Source organism: Sminthopsis crassicaudata, chromosome 6, assembly GCF_048593235.1.
Source record: "Sminthopsis crassicaudata isolate SCR6 chromosome 6, ASM4859323v1, whole genome shotgun sequence".
Classification (NCBI taxonomy): Eukaryota; Metazoa; Chordata; class Mammalia; order Dasyuromorphia; family Dasyuridae; genus Sminthopsis; species Sminthopsis crassicaudata.
This window is the reverse complement of record NC_133622.1, coordinates 235,345,825-235,363,269: the sequence shown is the minus strand read 5'-3', so window position 1 is coordinate 235,363,269 and position 17,445 is coordinate 235,345,825. Positions and strand designations below refer to the sequence as shown.

The 17,445-nt window shown below is 54.2% G+C and overlaps 1 protein-coding gene across 10 annotated transcripts in view; it reads right to left on the bottom strand.

The window, feature by feature from the left end:
- DGKZ (diacylglycerol kinase zeta) overlaps positions 1-17,445 on the bottom strand; it is a 58,193-nt gene that overhangs the window by 23,826 nt on the left and 16,922 nt on the right. For 2 of the 10 annotated variants that reach the window (XM_074275644.1, XM_074275646.1), the window contains exon 1: positions 5,820-6,070. The exons of 3 other annotated variants lie outside the window; for them this stretch is intronic. In XM_074275644.1, the coding sequence (XP_074131745.1) occupies positions 5,820-5,995 (176 nt within the window). In that variant the 5' untranslated portion in view covers positions 5,996-6,070. Of the gene's footprint in view, positions 1-5,819; positions 6,071-15,329; positions 15,507-17,445 lie in introns of those variants that run through there. 5 more of the 10 variants (XM_074275650.1, XM_074275648.1, XM_074275647.1 and 2 more) reach the window with 5 other exon arrangements.

Genomic DNA, 17,445 nt, shown 5'->3' with positions numbered 1-17,445 from the left:
CGACCAGACACCCACCCCGAGGTGGCCACGTGACTCCCCAAACACCTCTTCTATGGCCTCATTCTCTGAACTTTACCTAAACCACACAGGCTTCTCTGCCTAACAGGGGGAGCGGGGCTCGCTTTCACACTTCCTTGCTCGCTCTCGTGGCCCCCAAAGGCAGCTCAGCTGGCAGGGAGTGGAGCCCAAGGGCCCAAAAAGAGCCCCCCATCTCCAAGCAGGCAGCAGCGGCACTAGGAGAAGCAGCAGAAGGGCTCAGACCTTCAGCAGGAAGCTGGAGCCTGGGTGGGCTGTGCTGGGGAACCTGGGAACATGGAGCACTGGGGGAGGGGGTCTAGCTTGGTGGAGTCCCTGTAAAGGCTCGCTCTTCGGAATTCAGCTGGGGCAGGGAAGAGAGGAAGGGTCTCCAGAACAGCCCCAGAAGCTGCGATGTGACCCTGGGCCAGAGGGCCCAGAGGGGCATATCCCTTCATCCCCCACTCGCTCACCTTTATGTAAGGGCTCGGAGTGTGGGGCAGGTCCTCCTGCAGCCACCCCCTTCTCCTGCTCCCTCTGGGTTCTGCCAGACTCCCACAGATCCAAGAGCGAGAGAGGATGGCAGAAGAAAGGAAGTGTGGGGGAAGAGAGAGGAGACGGAGGTAAGGAGAGAGGGAGAGGGAGCAAGAAGGGGCCAAACTAGGCAAGTGCACTTTGGGAAGCAGGCCATGTGAGTCTGAGTCCTGGCTTGGCTATTCTTTATGTGACCTTGGCCAGGCTCACAGCCTCCTGGGCCTCCGCTTCCTCCTCGCTGGAAGGGGGCCCCAGGGCCTTCTCTGCAGCCTCTCAGAGGCGGAGGTCCTTTCCACTTCTAACTGGCCAGGCCGCTCTCCTGTGACTCCTTCCCTGGAGGGGAGCTCAGCACATAACCTACACTTACCTCCCTGCAATGGGGCTCTGACAGGAGCCCCCTGAGGATGGCACTCTCTCGCTGCTGCACCAGCGCAGGGCCTGGCATACAGTAAGTGCTCACTAAATGCTTGCTGACTGATACCTATGCTTTCCCCCCTTCTTATAAATTTAGCCAGATACAAATATTTCAACATCCTCCCAACAAACAGGAGGAGTGTTCCCGGTGAAATTCTCGGCAGAGATCTTTTTAGAAGCGTTCCATTTAACAACAGTTACAAAAGCGTCCCCTGTGTCCCTGACTGCTCCATGCCCACATCCCTCCCCGACATTCTCCACTTCCGCAGCGTGGCCTGGTCCTGGCCGCCACTGTGAGGGTTCTGGGGTCCGGCCCTTCAGGGCAGGGAGCGGGGGCCAGGGTGTGCCAGCTGGCCTGACAGCAGCTCTGACCCACGGCCCTCTGCCCTCCTGGGAACGCAGCTGACCATTCCTTGTCCTTGGTGGCCTCCAGGATACCAGCTGGGAGGGGAGGAGGGGGGAAGGGAGGAAGAGGAGAAGAGGAGCAGAAGGGGGGAAGAGGAGGAGGAAGAGAAGGGAAGAGAGGAGGAAGAGAGGAGAAAGGGAGAAGGAAGAAGAGAAGGAGAGGAGGGAGGGGAATAAGAGGACGGGAAGGAGAGGAGGAGGAGGAAGAGGAGAAGGGGAGGAGGAGGAGGAGGAGGAAGAGGAGGAAAAGGAGGAGAAGAAAGGAGAGGGAGGAGGAGGAGCCCGGACAATCAGTCCTGGATCTTAAGTTAGGGGCCAATGTCGCCCCCTGGTGCCTTCCTGGCATGGAGCAGGCAGGTGCCCCAGAGCTGGGGGCGCCAGGAGGTGAGGTGACTGCGCCCCGAGCTGGGGAGCCCTCCCTCCCCCCCCCGCCCGGGATGCGCCTGCATGTGGCTGTGCTGCGGGATTCTGGTCTCGGCGCTGACTGACGGCACCCTGCCCCACGCCGGCACTGGCACCCACCAGGCCTGCACCCCCCAGGGCCGGCAGCAGGTTCCTGGCCCCCAGGGAGAGTGCCGCCACAGATTCGACCAGAGCCCCCTGCGGTGTGACCCGCTCCCCTGACTCTCGGCTTCCTCACCCATAAAATGGGATCCCAGCTGCACCTGCCCTGGGGCGCCCCGCAGCCTCAGCCCCATAAATTCTAGCTCCCGTTACTGCTCCCTGGGGCTCAGAGGCCGCGCCTGTCCCAGGAGCCCCGAAGGGAGGGACTTGCTGCTCAGGCGTCCCCGGCCGGACCTCCCCCAGACGCCTCTGTGCACCTCTGTGGGGGCGGACCCTGGCCCCCCCACCCTGCTGCCAGGACCCCCGCCTTCCTCAGCCCAGGGAATCTTCCCCGCAGCCAGGACAGACCGGAGCTCTGGTGCTCGGCTGGCCTTCCGAATCCGCTGCTCCAGCAGCCTGGGCGCCGCCACTCCAGACCCCCCTCCGCAGGGAGGCGGCTGGGTGGCCAGCCCCAGTGCGAGCCTGGAGCTCGCAGAAGCGCTGCCCCCTGGGCACCGTGCACCCTCTCTCCTCCCCACGTTCAGAGGCACAAAGCAGGGGTAGAGACGAGGGAACCTGTCGCACGGGTCCAACCTCGGCCGAAAGGCCCGGATTCTGGTCCCGGTCTTGCTACTAATCTGTTCTAGGGTCCCTCTTCACCCCACCCCCAATGGCAGGGCCGGACCAGTCTGAGACTCCTTCCAACCCTCAAATGCCCTCGAGGGGCAGAGGTCTCCAGCCGGCTCGTACCCCCCTTCCCCTCCTAATGCCCGAGCCCCAGGACCCCGGCTGCCCACCGAGCTCTGGCTTCCCTGGGTACTGGCGCAGCCCGGCCAGGCCTTCCGGGAACAGTTGCTACAGGCGGCCCATCTCCCCGGCTTCTCTTCCTCCTGGGCCCGGTCTGCTGAGACGCCAAGGTCCCTTCGGGGGTCCCGGCCCCGGAAAGGATTCTACAGAGTCCCAGGTAAGAGCAGCCAGAGAGGGAAGTGAGCGTCCCAGGATCCCACAGGTGACAAAGAAAGAGCCGAGCCTTCCTCAGGCCTCTGACTCCCAATTCTGGGTTTTTCCACACTGCCGCCTCACTGCCAGGCACCCCGGGGCACCCAATAAAAAGCCAAGGAAGAGGCGAGGAGAACGAGCATTTATATATAGCACCATGATATGCCAGGAACTGTGCCAGCTGCTCTACAAACATTATCTCATTGGAGATAATAATAAAAGGTTCTGAAACAACCTCTGCAGGGAGCAGGTTACTCAGGTGGCCCTTCCCTCACCCCACCCCCCAGCAACACTGCCTCCAACTGGGAAGGGCTCCCAAATGTTGGGCAGAGGCCTGGCGATTGGCCTATGGCCTATGACTTGTGACCTATATCAGTCTGCTTGCCATCCTGGGGAAGGAAGAAATGTGGAACTCAAATTTTTACAAAAGTGAATGTCAGAAACTTTCTTTACATGTGATTGAAAAAAATATAATACTATTTAAAAGAAAAAAAAGGAGAGAGACAGAGACTCGGTGTTCCAGGACCCGGCTCTGTTCTGGGCACAAAGCGAGGAAGTCCAGGGCAAGCAAGATAGAGTGACCCGAAGCCGCCCAACTGGAGAGGGAAGGAATGGGAAGTCGAGCCTCCGGAGCTCTTGGAGGGGCGTCTGCCCTGGTCCCTCCGGCGCTGATCCAAGATCATTCTCTAGGCCAGCTATTTTCAGCACTAACAGACAAGAAGAGCACCAAGGAAGTTAAGAGGACACAGCCCTTTTGCCTCAGGAGCTTCAGAGCTGGAGACGTTACTAAGGGCTGCGGCTCCCAGGGAATCAGTGAGTGTCTCCAGTGTGGAAGGAGCCAGGCCTTTGTGCAAGGTGCTGGCAACTGGCGACGCCCCGGGGGCGGCAAACCAGCTAATCCACGGCGGCATGACCTTCAGTTCGAGACAAGGGCGGTGGATGGCAGATCCACCCTCCCTACTGGGCCCTGGGTCCCCTGGCAAGCCCAGGAAGGTCCCGGGCGTCTGAGCACGAGGAAACACCGGGGCAATGACCGAGAGGTGCGGGGGCCAAGGCTATGGCCCCAAGCTCCTCCCCGACTAAGTAATGAGTTACCAGCTGGAAGCCTGAGAGGGGGTTGTCCTGCCAGGCTGGGCAGGTGGCATCCAGATGATGAAGCCAGTTATAGGTTCAGAGAAGTTTGCCCGGCACCCAGCAAGGCATCATGGCAAGAGCATGGCCTGGGTTTGAACCCAGATTCTGTCCCTTTTACCTGGGACCCTGGGCAAGCCTCCGTGCACCTCTCTGAATCCCAGTCTGGGCCTGGGTGGGACTAGGGGACTTGGGCCCCCCCAGGCGGAGCACGAGGAAGTCTGCCTTCAGTGGAGAGAGGGCTCAGCTGGCAATGGGGAGAACCCCAAGGCTGCCTGGCACGGCTTCATTTCTCGGGGCCTCGGTTTCTTCGTCTGTAAATAAGGGTCAACCAAACGAGGCCCCCCCCCCCTCAGCTCTGAGAGGCTCCAAGGAGAATGAGCGTCAAACCCTAGAAGAGCTCCCGCCGGCTACTTTCATGCTTTCACCTCTAATGCTCCCCTGCCCACCCCCCAGCCTTCTCTCTGCTGGGCTCCTTGGCTGGGGCTCACGTCTACAGCTACAACTGGTGTCCCAGGAGACAAGCAGAGAGAGGACAGAGGGGATGGGGGGGGCTTTGGGGACCCCAAGGCCTGCGGTCCTTATGCCCCTCACCTAGGACAAAAGCAAGAAGGGCGCTCGCTGTGACGCAGCCCAGCCCGAGTGGACGTTCCCCAAATGGAACCAGCGAGGGGACTGGGGGAGGAAAGGCCAGGGGGAGGCTGACTGGCCAGGCTGCCGCAGAATGACGGGCACCGCACCACAGCGGAGCGTTCTCTGCCATTTCATCTCCCCGGCCATCCCTGCACAGAGGGCTCCGGTGGCTGCCCGTCCCACCTGGCCAGCAGCTCGTGCCTAGGTGCGCCTTTCTTAGGAGAGCCCCGTGCCAGGCTGGCGCAGCGGCCCCTCCGCCAGGGGGGCAGACGAGAAGGGGAGAGGCCCGGCCTCCAGCCATGAGCCTCCCGTGGCACTGCCCGGGCCGTCACGGGTCCATACTGAGTCCCAGGGATTTGGGCAAGGATGGGGGGAGGGGCAGCTCCAGCTTGGGGGAAAGCCGCCCAGTCAGTCGCCAGCCAGTTCCAGCCTGAATTGCCCTCTTCTCAAGGAAGGCGAGCGCTTATTGGGGGTAAAGTCTGCCCAAGTGAGAGTCAAAACTGAGTGCGAGGACCCGGGCATGGGGGCGAGCCGGACTTTAGCCCAGCGATCCCGGGCAGAGTCCAGCAGCGCCCGAAGGAAAGAGAGGCTCGGCCCCCCCCAGCGATGAGCACTGCCGCTGTCACTCACGGAGCCCCCGCGGCCACTCCCACCAGTGCAGGGAGCGGAGGCAGGGGCATGCCGTCCCACGGGCGAGCATCCCCTGCAGCGGCCGCCTCACTGTTGGGCAGGAAGCCCCTCCCCGGCCCCTCCGAAACCGAACCGAGCCTGCCAGAAACAGCGCCAGCGGCGGGCGGGAGGGGGGGAGACAGCTGTCCGGGGGGAGCGGCAGCGATGGCAGGAACACGCCAGAGGCTTCCGGAGGAGTGGGACGGAGACCGCGGGACAGGAGGGTGCCCGGGACGGGGGAGAAGGGGACAGTGCCCGGGGAGAGGGGCAGCAGGGACAATGACCAGGGGATGCCCTCGGACGGCGGCGGGAGGGGACAGTGCCACGGGGCTGGGTGACAGCGGCCACAGAGGGGGCGCCACACGGACGGACACGGGTGAGCTGGGCCTGCGGTTGTTATGGCGACCAGCGGAGGCTGACCGGTCGGAGGTTGCCATGGGGACGGCGGGCAGGGCAGGGTCCGAGCGCTCGCTCACCTGTGGCCGAAGAGCCGCAGCCCCGGGAATCGCCTCTTGCTGAGCCGCCGCGGCGCCTTGTCGGGCTCGGGGCCGCGGGCCCCCTCCGAGCCGCTGGACGAGGCCGAGGCCGAGGCTGAGTCCGAGCCGCTGCTCCGGGCCTCGGCTCCGCCGCCGCCGCCGTCGGGGGGCTCCATGCGGCCCTAGCCCCGGGCCGCGCGGGGCCGGCGGGAGACGCCCATGGCGCGCCGGCCTGTCCCTCGGTCCGTCCGCCCGCGCGGCTCAGCGCTCCGGCGGCGGGGCGGTCGCGGGGGCCATGGGCTCGTCCGCCCGCTCGGAGCGGCGCGAGCAGCAGCAGTGCACCCGGACTCCAGGAAGTGCCGCCGGGGGCGGAGGGAGCGAGCCTGCGCGCAGGGCCCCGCCAGCTGCCCGCGCCGCCGCCTGCGCCCAGAGCCCCGCCCCCAGCGGCCGCTCCGCTCCTCCCCAGGCACCCGGCCCCGCCCCCAGAGGCGTCTTCGTCCCTCCCCGATGGGCCCGGCCCCGCCCCCAGCGGCCCCTTCGTCCCTTCCTCACGCCCTGGCTCCGCCCCCGCCCCCTGACCTGCGGCGCCCTCTGCCGGCGCCGCGGCGCATAGCCCCACCCATCCCTATTACTGGAGACGCTGTTGCTCCGCCCCCTTTGCTCGCCCCTTCTCCGTTATCACAACAAAATTTATGGAGCCCCGCACCCGGACGCACGACGCTCTTAGCTCCCCTCCAGGCTCCCCGAGGAGCTCCCGGCGGCGCGAAGCCTCGGCTGACCCCTAGTGGTGAGTGCCGGCGAGTTCCCGAGTGGCCCCTTTCCCCGGCCCCGCCCCCACCCGGAGCGTGAGCTCCCCGAGGGCGGGCCTTGGTTCTTTTTTGTTCTGAGGGATGGGTTCGGTCCCTAGGAGGGGACTGGAGCTAGGAGAGGCTCTGGCGACCCCTCGTGTTACTGAGGAGGAAACTGAGGCTCACAGGTTTTAAATGCAGCTCTTTCGAGGAGGGGGGCAGGGTTTAAGTGCCTGCTGTGTACCTGCTCCGACTTTAGACACCCGCGGGGCCTAGACCAGTCCCTTAGCTTCCAGTGCAACATCCTCAAGCCCTCCCGTTCTTCCAATCCGGGCCCTGGAGTCAGGAGGACCCGAGTTCAGATCCAGCCTCAGGTACCTAATCCTACCTGGTGACCCTGGGCAAGTCACTTAACCCCGCTTATCTTGCAAAAAATTAAAAAAACCCAAACTCAGATCCCCCTCCTTCTTCCCTAGTGTCCCTGCAGGGCAGAGGTCACCGCGGCCATTCTCCTCCGTACCGTTATTTCCGGGTTTTATTCCACCCCTCACGGAGGGATTTCCAGAAGCCCGTGAGCAGCGGAAGCACAAAGCCCTGGGGAGCCGCGAGATAGCCCTGGGGAGCCGCGAGATAGCCCTGAGGACGCGCAGGGACGGGAGCCAGTGTCCCGCACTCGCCGCGGGAGTGGCTCTGGGACCTCTAGGAGCGCCTTGGGGGCTGCCTGCAGCGCCTTTTACTCTCTCCAAATCATGCTTTGCACAGAACAAATGGGGCGGGGCGGAGCTGCCTTGCTCGGAATCCGGACCCTCGGCCTCTAAATCTAGCCCTTTTTTCTCTCTCCCACACTGGCTTGTTGATGTATGTGGAATAAAACAAGCATTTCCATAAAAGTGCAATAGCCGGGAGTGGTGGGTGCCCCCCCTCCATCATGGAAGGGGACTGGTCCGAGTCAGCCAAAATGCACCCGGCGAAGGGCTCCCTCGTGCTCAGAAGCAGAAGACGGTGGGCCCGGCCGGACCTCTGCCCCGCTGACCTGAGGACGGCCCCGCGGGGCCCGGCCGCCTCTGCCCTCGTCCTTTCCAAGCACGGGTCAGGGAGGTGAGTCCTGGTCCATGGCCCTCCCGCGCTTGGGACTGGGGGGAGAGGACTTCCTGTGTCTAGGCCTAAGCCGAGGGGGTAAATGGGGGAGAGAGGCAGCCTCCGTGCCGGGGGGTGCGGCCGCAGACAGTGCTCCTCCGGCCAGGGGGCTGCCTCCTCAGAGAAAGCTAATGGCTGCTCTGAGGCTCCCTGCCAATGTTCCGGACTTCCGAAATCCCTCCGCGTCACATCCCGCGGCCGGCGAAATAAGAGCTGCCCTCTACCTAGCACCGGCACCTCCACTGAGTGTCTGCGGAGGAGGTGGAGACCCAGTGACCTACTTTTAGGAAAACCCGGACATGAGCCATAGCTAAGCTCTATTTTAGACATTTCTAGGGGGCATCAGCCAGCAAAGCCGACCCTCTGGGGTCTCAGATCTAGTTCAAGTGAGCCCCGAATCCTGGGGCTGTTGAAGGGAGTGAGAGTGGGGGGGCACAACTGGGTGACATACCAACCCCTACCCCACTCACATCACAGCACCGCCCTGCCTTTCCCCCTACGCAGTACAAAATAGTACCCTTGTCCTTAAATGAATTCCCTCGCACACCGACACTGCAACTCCATGTTCACGCAGACGCACGCTTAGAAGTGTGGGCCAGGCTGTATTTGGGAGGGCTACAAGACAACTAAGCATCCTTTGGCCTGTAATTCCTTTTTTTTTTTTTTTTTTTTTCCTGAGGCTGGGGTTAAGTGACTTGCCCAGGGTCACACAGCTAGGAAGTATTAAGTGTCTGAGACCAGATTTGAACTCCTGAATTCAGGGCTGGTGCTCTATTCACTGCGCCCCCTAGCTGCCCCTTGGCGTGTAATTCCTGATGATGAGGCTATGAATTTGCCCAAACATTTTGGAACCGATAGAGAAGTACCAAATGCTTCATGCCTTATAAGCCCATGAAGTGGGTTTGTACCCAAAAGAATTCAAAGAAATGTGGAAAGATGTGTGCGAAGTGATGAAGAGTAAAGAGCAGAAACCAACAATATGCACCATTACTGATGCTCAGCCTCAGTTTCCTCTGATCAAATGTGGATAATAATAGCACCTACCTATCACGATAGTACTGAGACTTAAACAAGTATTTCTCATGCATTTCCTTTCCAAGTCCTCCCATGAATCCACCCCAGACTCTTCCACGCAAGGAAGGGCCTTCCTTTCAATCTTTTGCCATCATGTACATCAATGGTCCTCACACTTTTTAAACGGGGGCCAGTTCCCTGTCCCTCAGACTGGGAGGCCGGACTACAGTAAAAACAAAAGCTCCCGCTCTGTCTCCGCCCCTCGGCCGTTGGCCAGAACCCGGAGGCCGAATAAACGTCCTCAGCGGCCGCATCTGGCCCACGGGCGGGCGCAGTTTGATGTGGAGGCTGCTGTATCACCTTCATTCAGTATTCTCTCACCACACTAGTGGTATCTATTTGGATGGAGAACGACTATTGTTGAGACTAGGTCACACAGCTGGATGGACAATTCATACAGAAGGTCCTTCAAGATCTATCGCTAAGATAAATAAATAGTTCATGGGCAATGAACAAGGCCCAGAATGGAAGAGGATAAAGATTAGAGTTGGAAATTTAAGCCTTTTCAAGAGCCTCCAGTTTTGCCCTGAAACAAGGTGCTATCCTTCTCAACCCAATGTTCTTCTGGCTTCCACAAAGTCCTATTCTGATTGCTCAATTCTTGAAGACTATCCCAGTGGGTCATGAGCCTCAGAGGGTGTGAGGTGCTAGAAAGGCCCTGTATACGGTCAGAGTAATAAAGTATATCTTCTGTCCGAAGTAGGCACAGGGAGGCTCAATATCCAGTAGTCTGACCATTTGGTGATGAACTCTTTAATCAGGGTGACCTCTGAAACAAATGAACCCAAAATGGACGTCTTATGATTTGGGGATTAATGGTAGCAGTGTGTAAAAGAAACAATGGGGGAGGGAATGGGACAGTCCTGTTGGAAATCTTGTTGGAAATCCCATCAGTTGAATCCCATCCCACTATAAATAAAAGCAAGAGACAAAAGGAAGTCACACCAAAAGGGAATCACTGGTTGTTCTTGAAGAAGAAAGTCAAGAAATCGGCAGGATTGTTTTCATTGCATGTCCAAAGGTAACAGGACATATGATGTCAAGGGGTGACTGGATCACTTCTGCATCATAGTGTTTATGAGAGCCCTCACAAGCAGTCCAAAATGAAAACTGCCAGTCGTGTGCCAAAATCTGCGGGAGGGGTGAAGAGGTATTGGCTTTCTAAAAACTCAGTAAGCTCTACCAAGTTAAATTAATGCATGCTTTAATATTTGATGATGCTGTAGGAGAAACTTCTTTTCTGAATTCATATGGTGGGTCCTACTGCCACACATATATTTACCATGATGCAGAAATTATGGAGGTAAAGACATAGGTCAACCTTATTATGCTCAAGCATAGATTAAGCCCTCAGACAAATCTGAACAATCATGAGGATTCGGCCATGGCTTCTTATAGGCAGAACCAGGACAGCGTGACAGAGAAATAATTCGTTTATATGTCACAATATTGTACATTCCTCTTAGGCCATAATAAAGAAAGAAAGAATGAAGTCATAGTGCAATACCTCCTTCAACATCATAAACTTAAAACAATCATCATCTCATACATCCTAAGGAAACAAACCTCATCAAACAAACTCTATAGGTAAACTTATGTCAGGTAACAGATTAAATTACATTTAGAAGATTCACAAATAGATCAACTGAGAAAGACGGTTTGCCAAGGAGTCGGGGACAGCTGAGTTTCCTCTGGCTTCTTGTCTCAGGAATATGGAAAGCCAGTAACTAAAATTTTACAGTCCCAGGGACAGCTTTTGTTTAGATGAAGTTAATATTTAAACAGACTTTTAGTTAACCAAAAATTGCAGAAATAACAGTGCTGAGTCTCAAATACTAAAAGGAAAACTAATTCTCATAATAGTGATTTCAACACAAGGTGAGCAAAGGCAAGGTCTGCCAGAGACTGATCTAATAATTGCAATTACATTTCAGAAATCAGCAACTGTTACAAATCAGGGCTTAATTTATTTTTATTGATTTTCTAGAATTAAGAAATTAATAAGAATAAACTGATGTGAACATAGATTTTTGATTTTTTTTTTTCTGCTGAGGCTGGTTGTTAAACATTTTGTGGCACATCTACTACTCTATAAACGTTGTTTGAGCATAGTAGGAGGGCAGTAAGCTTTATGGTTTGTGAAATACTTTGCATACATTGTAAAATATTTCACATACATCAAGTCTCACAACACCTTTGGGTATCTGGGAGGGTAGAGAAAAATATGCTAGGAAATATTTCAGGAATAGGAAATAAGACAAGCCAAAGCTTATCGATAATACAAAAGCATCTCACCTGTTTACATATATCTATATACAGTCAGATCACCAACTTATTAGAATAAAGACAAAAATCAATTAAGAGATAGAATAAAAATTAGAAGAGACGGCATTTGACATAGAAAACTCAAACCTGACCTATTTAGATTACCTATTCACAAAAAATGGGAAATGGATAAGAGAACAGAACCTGACAATGATTATTGTGATTTCCTGAACAATTTTAACTGTTAATAGGTCTATTGCCATCATTAGGAGACCAAAAAAGTTTAGAATTTGCCTTCTCACAAACTCTTCTTGCTAATAAGTATAGAGATGTCACAGTCATAGGTAATGTCAGTTCAAAATATAAATTCATAAAATCCTGTGGTGGTGGATGGTAGAGGATTATGAGCAGTATCAATTCATTAAACAAAGGCAATAAAGGGAAAACAAGTTTACAGAAAGCTTGGCAAGAGACCAAATTGTCCCAAGGGAATTAAAGATGAAACCGGAAGGAAAACAAGGAACAGTCAAAAATAGAAACAGTCTATGAAGATTTCTATGCAAACATTTTTTTTTTCCCTCAATGACAATAAGGACACAGCATGTTTACTTAATTAGTCCAGTTCCCAGTTTGAAACCAGGCATTAGAAACCAGGATTTAGAAATTATGCAAAAGAAAACAAAAGTGAGAAAAACACTTAGACCAGACCATGGTCCATGCTCAAGGTAACACAATTTAGAGAACAGAGTTCTCTAAATAGCTGAAGAGAAGAGCTCAAATGCTTGGGGAAAATCATGAAGTCATTACTCAAATGCTGAACTGATCCATAAGTTCTTCAATTCAGGACATTCTTGCCTTTATGTCTGCTCATCTTAGTGACTCTTAGATAGTATGGCATAATAAATATGGAGTCAGGAAAACCTGAATTCAAATCTTACCCGAGACCCTTATTAGCTGTGAGGTCCTAGGCAAATCATTTAACCTCTCATAGATTAAATCCTGTGATTTTTGTCCTTGCACCTTTTTATTAATCTCCCTCCAAATGAAAAAGACTACTGGGAAAATATAAAAAACACAAAATGCTTCTAAGAATAACCTATACACATATATCAAGGTCATCCTTGATGAGTCTATGAGAAATGACCAGGCTGATATTCTATAACAAACTGTAACACTTAATTGACTGAAAGGTGTCAAGAATACAGATGGCTACCATATTTATTGACTATTTAAAAAGCACTTGATTTGGAAGAATAAAGCATTCCCTTAAGTGCTCTTCTCTAACATAATGTCAACATCATATGATATTCTTTGAAATATGTAACAACAGAGACAACTTCTTTGAAAGATACTCTGATCATTACTATCAAGAAAAAACAAATACATGCTTGCTAAAGGTCTTTGCCGCTGAGAAAGCAAAGCGACCAAATGGAAGATGGATTTCATTTAGATGTGAAATTCTCCAGATGGATTCAGTATAACATGGGGGAAACAAGTGAACAAAGCCTAGAGACTATTCTCTGATATACAGCTAGATGGACCACCACAGAGCTAACTCAACATATCTACCTCGGACAGATATTGTGAGTGGACAATGAGTTGAGCCCAGGATTAAAGGGGAGTAGGAAAGTGGACTGGTTTACCTCTGGGAAATTCTGCGGTGTTTTCAATGACTCCTAGTTTCTCCCTGAACATCAATCGTTTTTTAAATCAAATTTTATTTTTAAGATTCTCATTTCCTAATTCCCTACTCTTTCATATGAGAAAAAAAAAACATCCAAATAATTCCTGTTATAAACAAAGCAAAACAAATTCCCACATTGGCCATGTCTAAAAAAAGAAAATCTGTTTCAGGCTGTGCTCTCTCTCTCAGTTAACGTCAGTATTGTTCCAGTGATACATGTGGCTTTGCTCTAGCCTCAAAAGAATAAAAGCTTAGTGTCATCCAAATAGCAGTGTTGAAATATATGGTAGATCTGAGTAGATATTGCTAACACAGAATCATTGTAAAGGTTATTAGACTAATGGATGTCTGGCCACAGAGAAGGGTTGGCCATGAGTGGAGATTGAAGGATAAGCCACAGACAGCCTGGGAATCCCACTGGTGTGCTTCAAATGTGAAGAGGTTAAGACAGAGGTTCTTAACCTTTCTGAAAATGTCAAGTTCCCCTTTTTTCAGTCTATTAAAACTATGGATCTTTTCTCAGAAAAAGAAATAATTCAAAATGGGAAGAAATGCTAATTTTCAATTAGAGATGAGTGAAAATAAAGATACAGGGTTCTCCCCCCCACACACTTTCCAAGTTCTTGGGTTCCATAAAATCCATCCATGGACAAGACCCCAGTTTAAGAAGCCCGGTTCCACATTGGTGGAAAGCTTTTGCAACATCTACAGGAGTCTGTGGACAAAAGTCCTACCCAATGAGAGGGCACTTGGAGGCCACCACATCCACGGGAGAGTATCTGTAATAATGAGGCCACAGAGATCTCAAAGGACTGAAAAAATGTTTTCTGTCAATTCTAAGCAGTTTCGAGTCATGAAAATGTCATAACCTCGAGGGATCAAAGCTGCAGCCCTCTCCAAAGGCCAAGGGGGGTGGGGGGCTCAATGGTGGGCACCAAGAGGTTTCAGCATGTCACCGAGAAGAGATTGCATGCGTTCGATTACTGTAACTGCAAACTTCTGAGTAAACAAAGGTAACTCGAATTAGCAACGAAATTCAGATAAAAAACATGGCCCAGCTAACTTATCTCACACACAGCCCTTTCCTTTGACAATCTGGAAACCGCTAAAGTGCAAGGTCACGTGAATCACTGGTTTAACTCAAAAAAAATTTTTTTTGTTGTTGTTGGCGTCGGTTTTTCTAAAATTGTACATTGTGGAAAATGTAATTATGAATGTGGTGGGATTTGGCAGGATGTGACCAACCGACATTTATCAATTTTTAAAAAGGAGAGACGAAAACATCACCTACTTATAAGAAGCTTGGTTGCTGTTGTTAATATCAGAGCAGTCTCTCACACACAAACTGCATTCACACATGCAGAGAAGGGTTTCTTCCCCTCACACTTACATATACACCCCCCCCCCACACACACACACCTCCCTCCCTCTCTGCCATCCTCATTTCATAGATTCCGATCCTAAAAGTTCTTAGAGGTCAAGCGCTTAGTCTCACCTCCTTTTACAGAGAAGTGAAATGGTTTGCCCCAAGTTATCAGCCGGAAAGTGTCCACAGTTCTAGACCAGTCCCTGATCCACATCTGGAGCCATGATTTGGAGAAGTCAAGGACTTAGTTTCAGGTGGGGGAACTTGGATGAGTTCCTTAAGGGGAAAGTCTGGGGGGGCACAAGAGAGCAAGGGGGCTCCTGGAGCCAGGGGCCTCTACCTTCTCTCCCCTTCCCCCAGCCGGTGGCCTTCCCTGACTGCTCACTTGCAAAGCCACATCCTGTGTTACTTCTAACTTTCCCCATCCACCTCCCAGTGGCTCTTACCGGCTTCTTTCTCAGCTATGCGATCCCTCTACCACTGGGGGGTACCCCTCACTCCTGGCCAGCACCCCAGTCCTTGCTTTCTCCTAGGAGCTCCCTCGTGACCGGAGGAAGCTGGGGCAGGGGAGGGCTGCATCCTGAAGGGAGGCACGGGTGGGCAGCACATGGGCCGCAGGCTGGCGGGAGGGCCAGAGCCCGGCCATTTGCAGGACCACGGGCTGTTTGAGGAAGTTACACAATAGCCCCTCTCGGCTGTTTTTTCCTGAGACCACGGAGGGAATGAAAAACAGGGGGGTCTCTGAGCTCTGCAGCCCCGAGGCCCTGGCTCGGAAGCAGAGGCTCCGGGTTCAAGGCTAGGCGCTGTTACTTACTGGGGGGGGGGGTGAGAAATAAGGGCTTCATTTCCCTGGCTCTCCATAGCGTGTAGCAGGCGCCCCTGTGTTCCCCCCAGTCCCCTTCAGCCTGGCTCTTCCCATTCCCCAACCCTTCCCCAAAGCCCGCCTAGAGGAGCTCAGTTCCACGGTTAAGGTCACCAATGCGCCTCAGTTGGGGCACTCAGAACAACTTTTCTGCCTCCCTCCATTCTCCCCCCCCCCCCAAAAAAAAAAAAAGCACAGGATGCCGAGGCTTCCAAGGAGCAATTTCCCTCCCAGGTGGCTTCCCCAGTCGCTCCCCCCTCCCTCCCTGGTCCAGGGCTAGGCAGGCGCCGGTGCCCCCGGACCCAGGGCAGCCCCCTCCCGCTTCTTGTGGTACCTACTGGGTGTCGGGGCCCGCGGCGGGCACCTGCGGGACGTCCCAGGAGCGGTAGCGCCACATCTGCCCGGCCGCCCCCGCCTCCTCATGGTGCGGGCTCAGCCACCTCGGGGCCGCATCCCGCGCTCCCCCAGCGCCGCCGCCGCCGCCGCCGCCTCTGCAGCCCCCACCCCCGCCGCCCCCGGCACTCTCATCCTGCCCCCGCAGCGGCAGCTGCAGTGGCGACACTCTTCCTCTTTCCGCACTTCCTGAGCGGGGGGCCGGCCGCCCCGTCAGGGCTGCCCGCGGCCCCCGCCCCCTCCGCCTCCTTCCCTGCGCCGGCCCGGCTGCGGAGGAGCTGCGCGGACCCGGCCCGGCCGGGCAGGTGAGGACAGGCCCTCGGAACAACAAAGCGGGCTCCTACCCGTGAGACAGCGCCCGGGGCCAGAGCAGCTGCAGGAGCCGCAACCTGCCCGCCCGGCCCGGCCAGGGCCCCGGGAATTCTGGGGGAAATGGGGAGGGGCTCACCTGGACCCCTCTTCTCCCAACCATTTTCCCCTATATCCCTAGGAGATGTCCAGGTGGGGCGCCTCTCCATCACTCTCCCCTTGCCCTAGGAGATGTCCAGGTGGGGCGCCCCTCCCTCAGTCTCTCAGCACCCTCAGGAGGTATCCAGGTGGGGTGCCCTTCAGCTCCAGACTCTGAGCCTGGGTGTCCATAAGCCACAGCATGTGAGATCTGCCGTCCTCTCTCCTTTCCTCAAAGACCATAAAATGCAGAAATGTGCTGGGAACCAGAGAATTGCTCTGCGCTTCAGTCTCTCCTTTTACAGATGAAGTAAGTGAGCCGGGGAGAAGGGAACGTGGCTGGCCCAAAGTCCCGCAAATAACGTCAGGATTTGAGCACAGCTCTGCTGAGTTCTCTGTAGCAGCCACTTCCAAACAAACCTGCTCATTTTACAGAGGAAACTAAAACCTCGAAAAAGCATGCCCTCAGTAGAATCTGAGGCAGGATTTGAACCTGTCTCCTAGGAGCCCAGAGTTTGCCCTCTAACCCCACAGCCTACTAAAAAGATAGCTGCCATCTCATCCAATTCCCTTCTTTAATCACTGTCACTCAAATCCAGATAGACTGGCCTGAGACCCCCCAGGCTTTCATTTCAGGTCCTCTTATGCTGTGCCTACTGTATGCACTCTCTCAAGTCCAGATAGACTGGCCTGAGACCCCCCCATACTTTCATTTCAGGTTCCCTTACGCTGTGCCTACTGTATACACTCTCTCAAGTCCAGATATACTGGCCTGAGACCCCTCCCCCTAGGCTTCTATTTCCGGTCCTCTTATGCTGTGCCTACTGTAAACACTTTGTTGCTGTCCCCTGTGCATCTCTGCCACAGTCCAGAGGTAACATTTTCCTGTCTTAAAACAGGATGTCCTGGATGCCTTAGCATGGCAGGGCAAGTTACAGCAAGTCCTCTCAAGCTGGGAAGGCCTCAAAGTGGGCCCTGCCAAATATGGCTGCTGAGTCTTTCAAGTCTCAGTCAGCCTGAAGGAAGGCACAGAAAGGCTGGCTACCAGAAGGAGCCCTTTTCCTGGCCTTCAGCTTCTGTGACGGGGAGCCCTTGTGAAGAAGGAAGGGTCAGAGCTCCAGAACTGGAGGGCTCTTCTCACACCAGCTGGTCTAATCCCCTCATTTTACAGATGAGGAAACTGAGAGGGGAAGTGTCTTGCCCAAAATTGCACAGTTGGAATCTGAATCCAGATGAACATTTTTTCCTCATCAGGGAAAGCACCAATGCCCCTGAAGTCTGGCCCACCCAGAAAGCCTTCTGTTAAAAGAGGAAGAGAATATAACCAGCAAGATCAATCAACACATGAGGGGAAACAATCTCATGCTATATGCAGTGTTCCACATTGCAATGCCCCCCCCCCCCACCTCTGCTAAGGAATGGCTTCTCCAACTATCTCCTCTTTTGGGACCAAACTTGATTTTTGTTTTTATTATTATTATTTTGAAAACCATCTCCACTGCTTTGGGTCATTCTTTCCACTTAGGCTTTTGTTGTAGTCATTGCATATATTATTTACCTGGTTCTGCTTTTGTCACCTTGTATCTATTCTCAGTCTTCCCAAGTTTTTC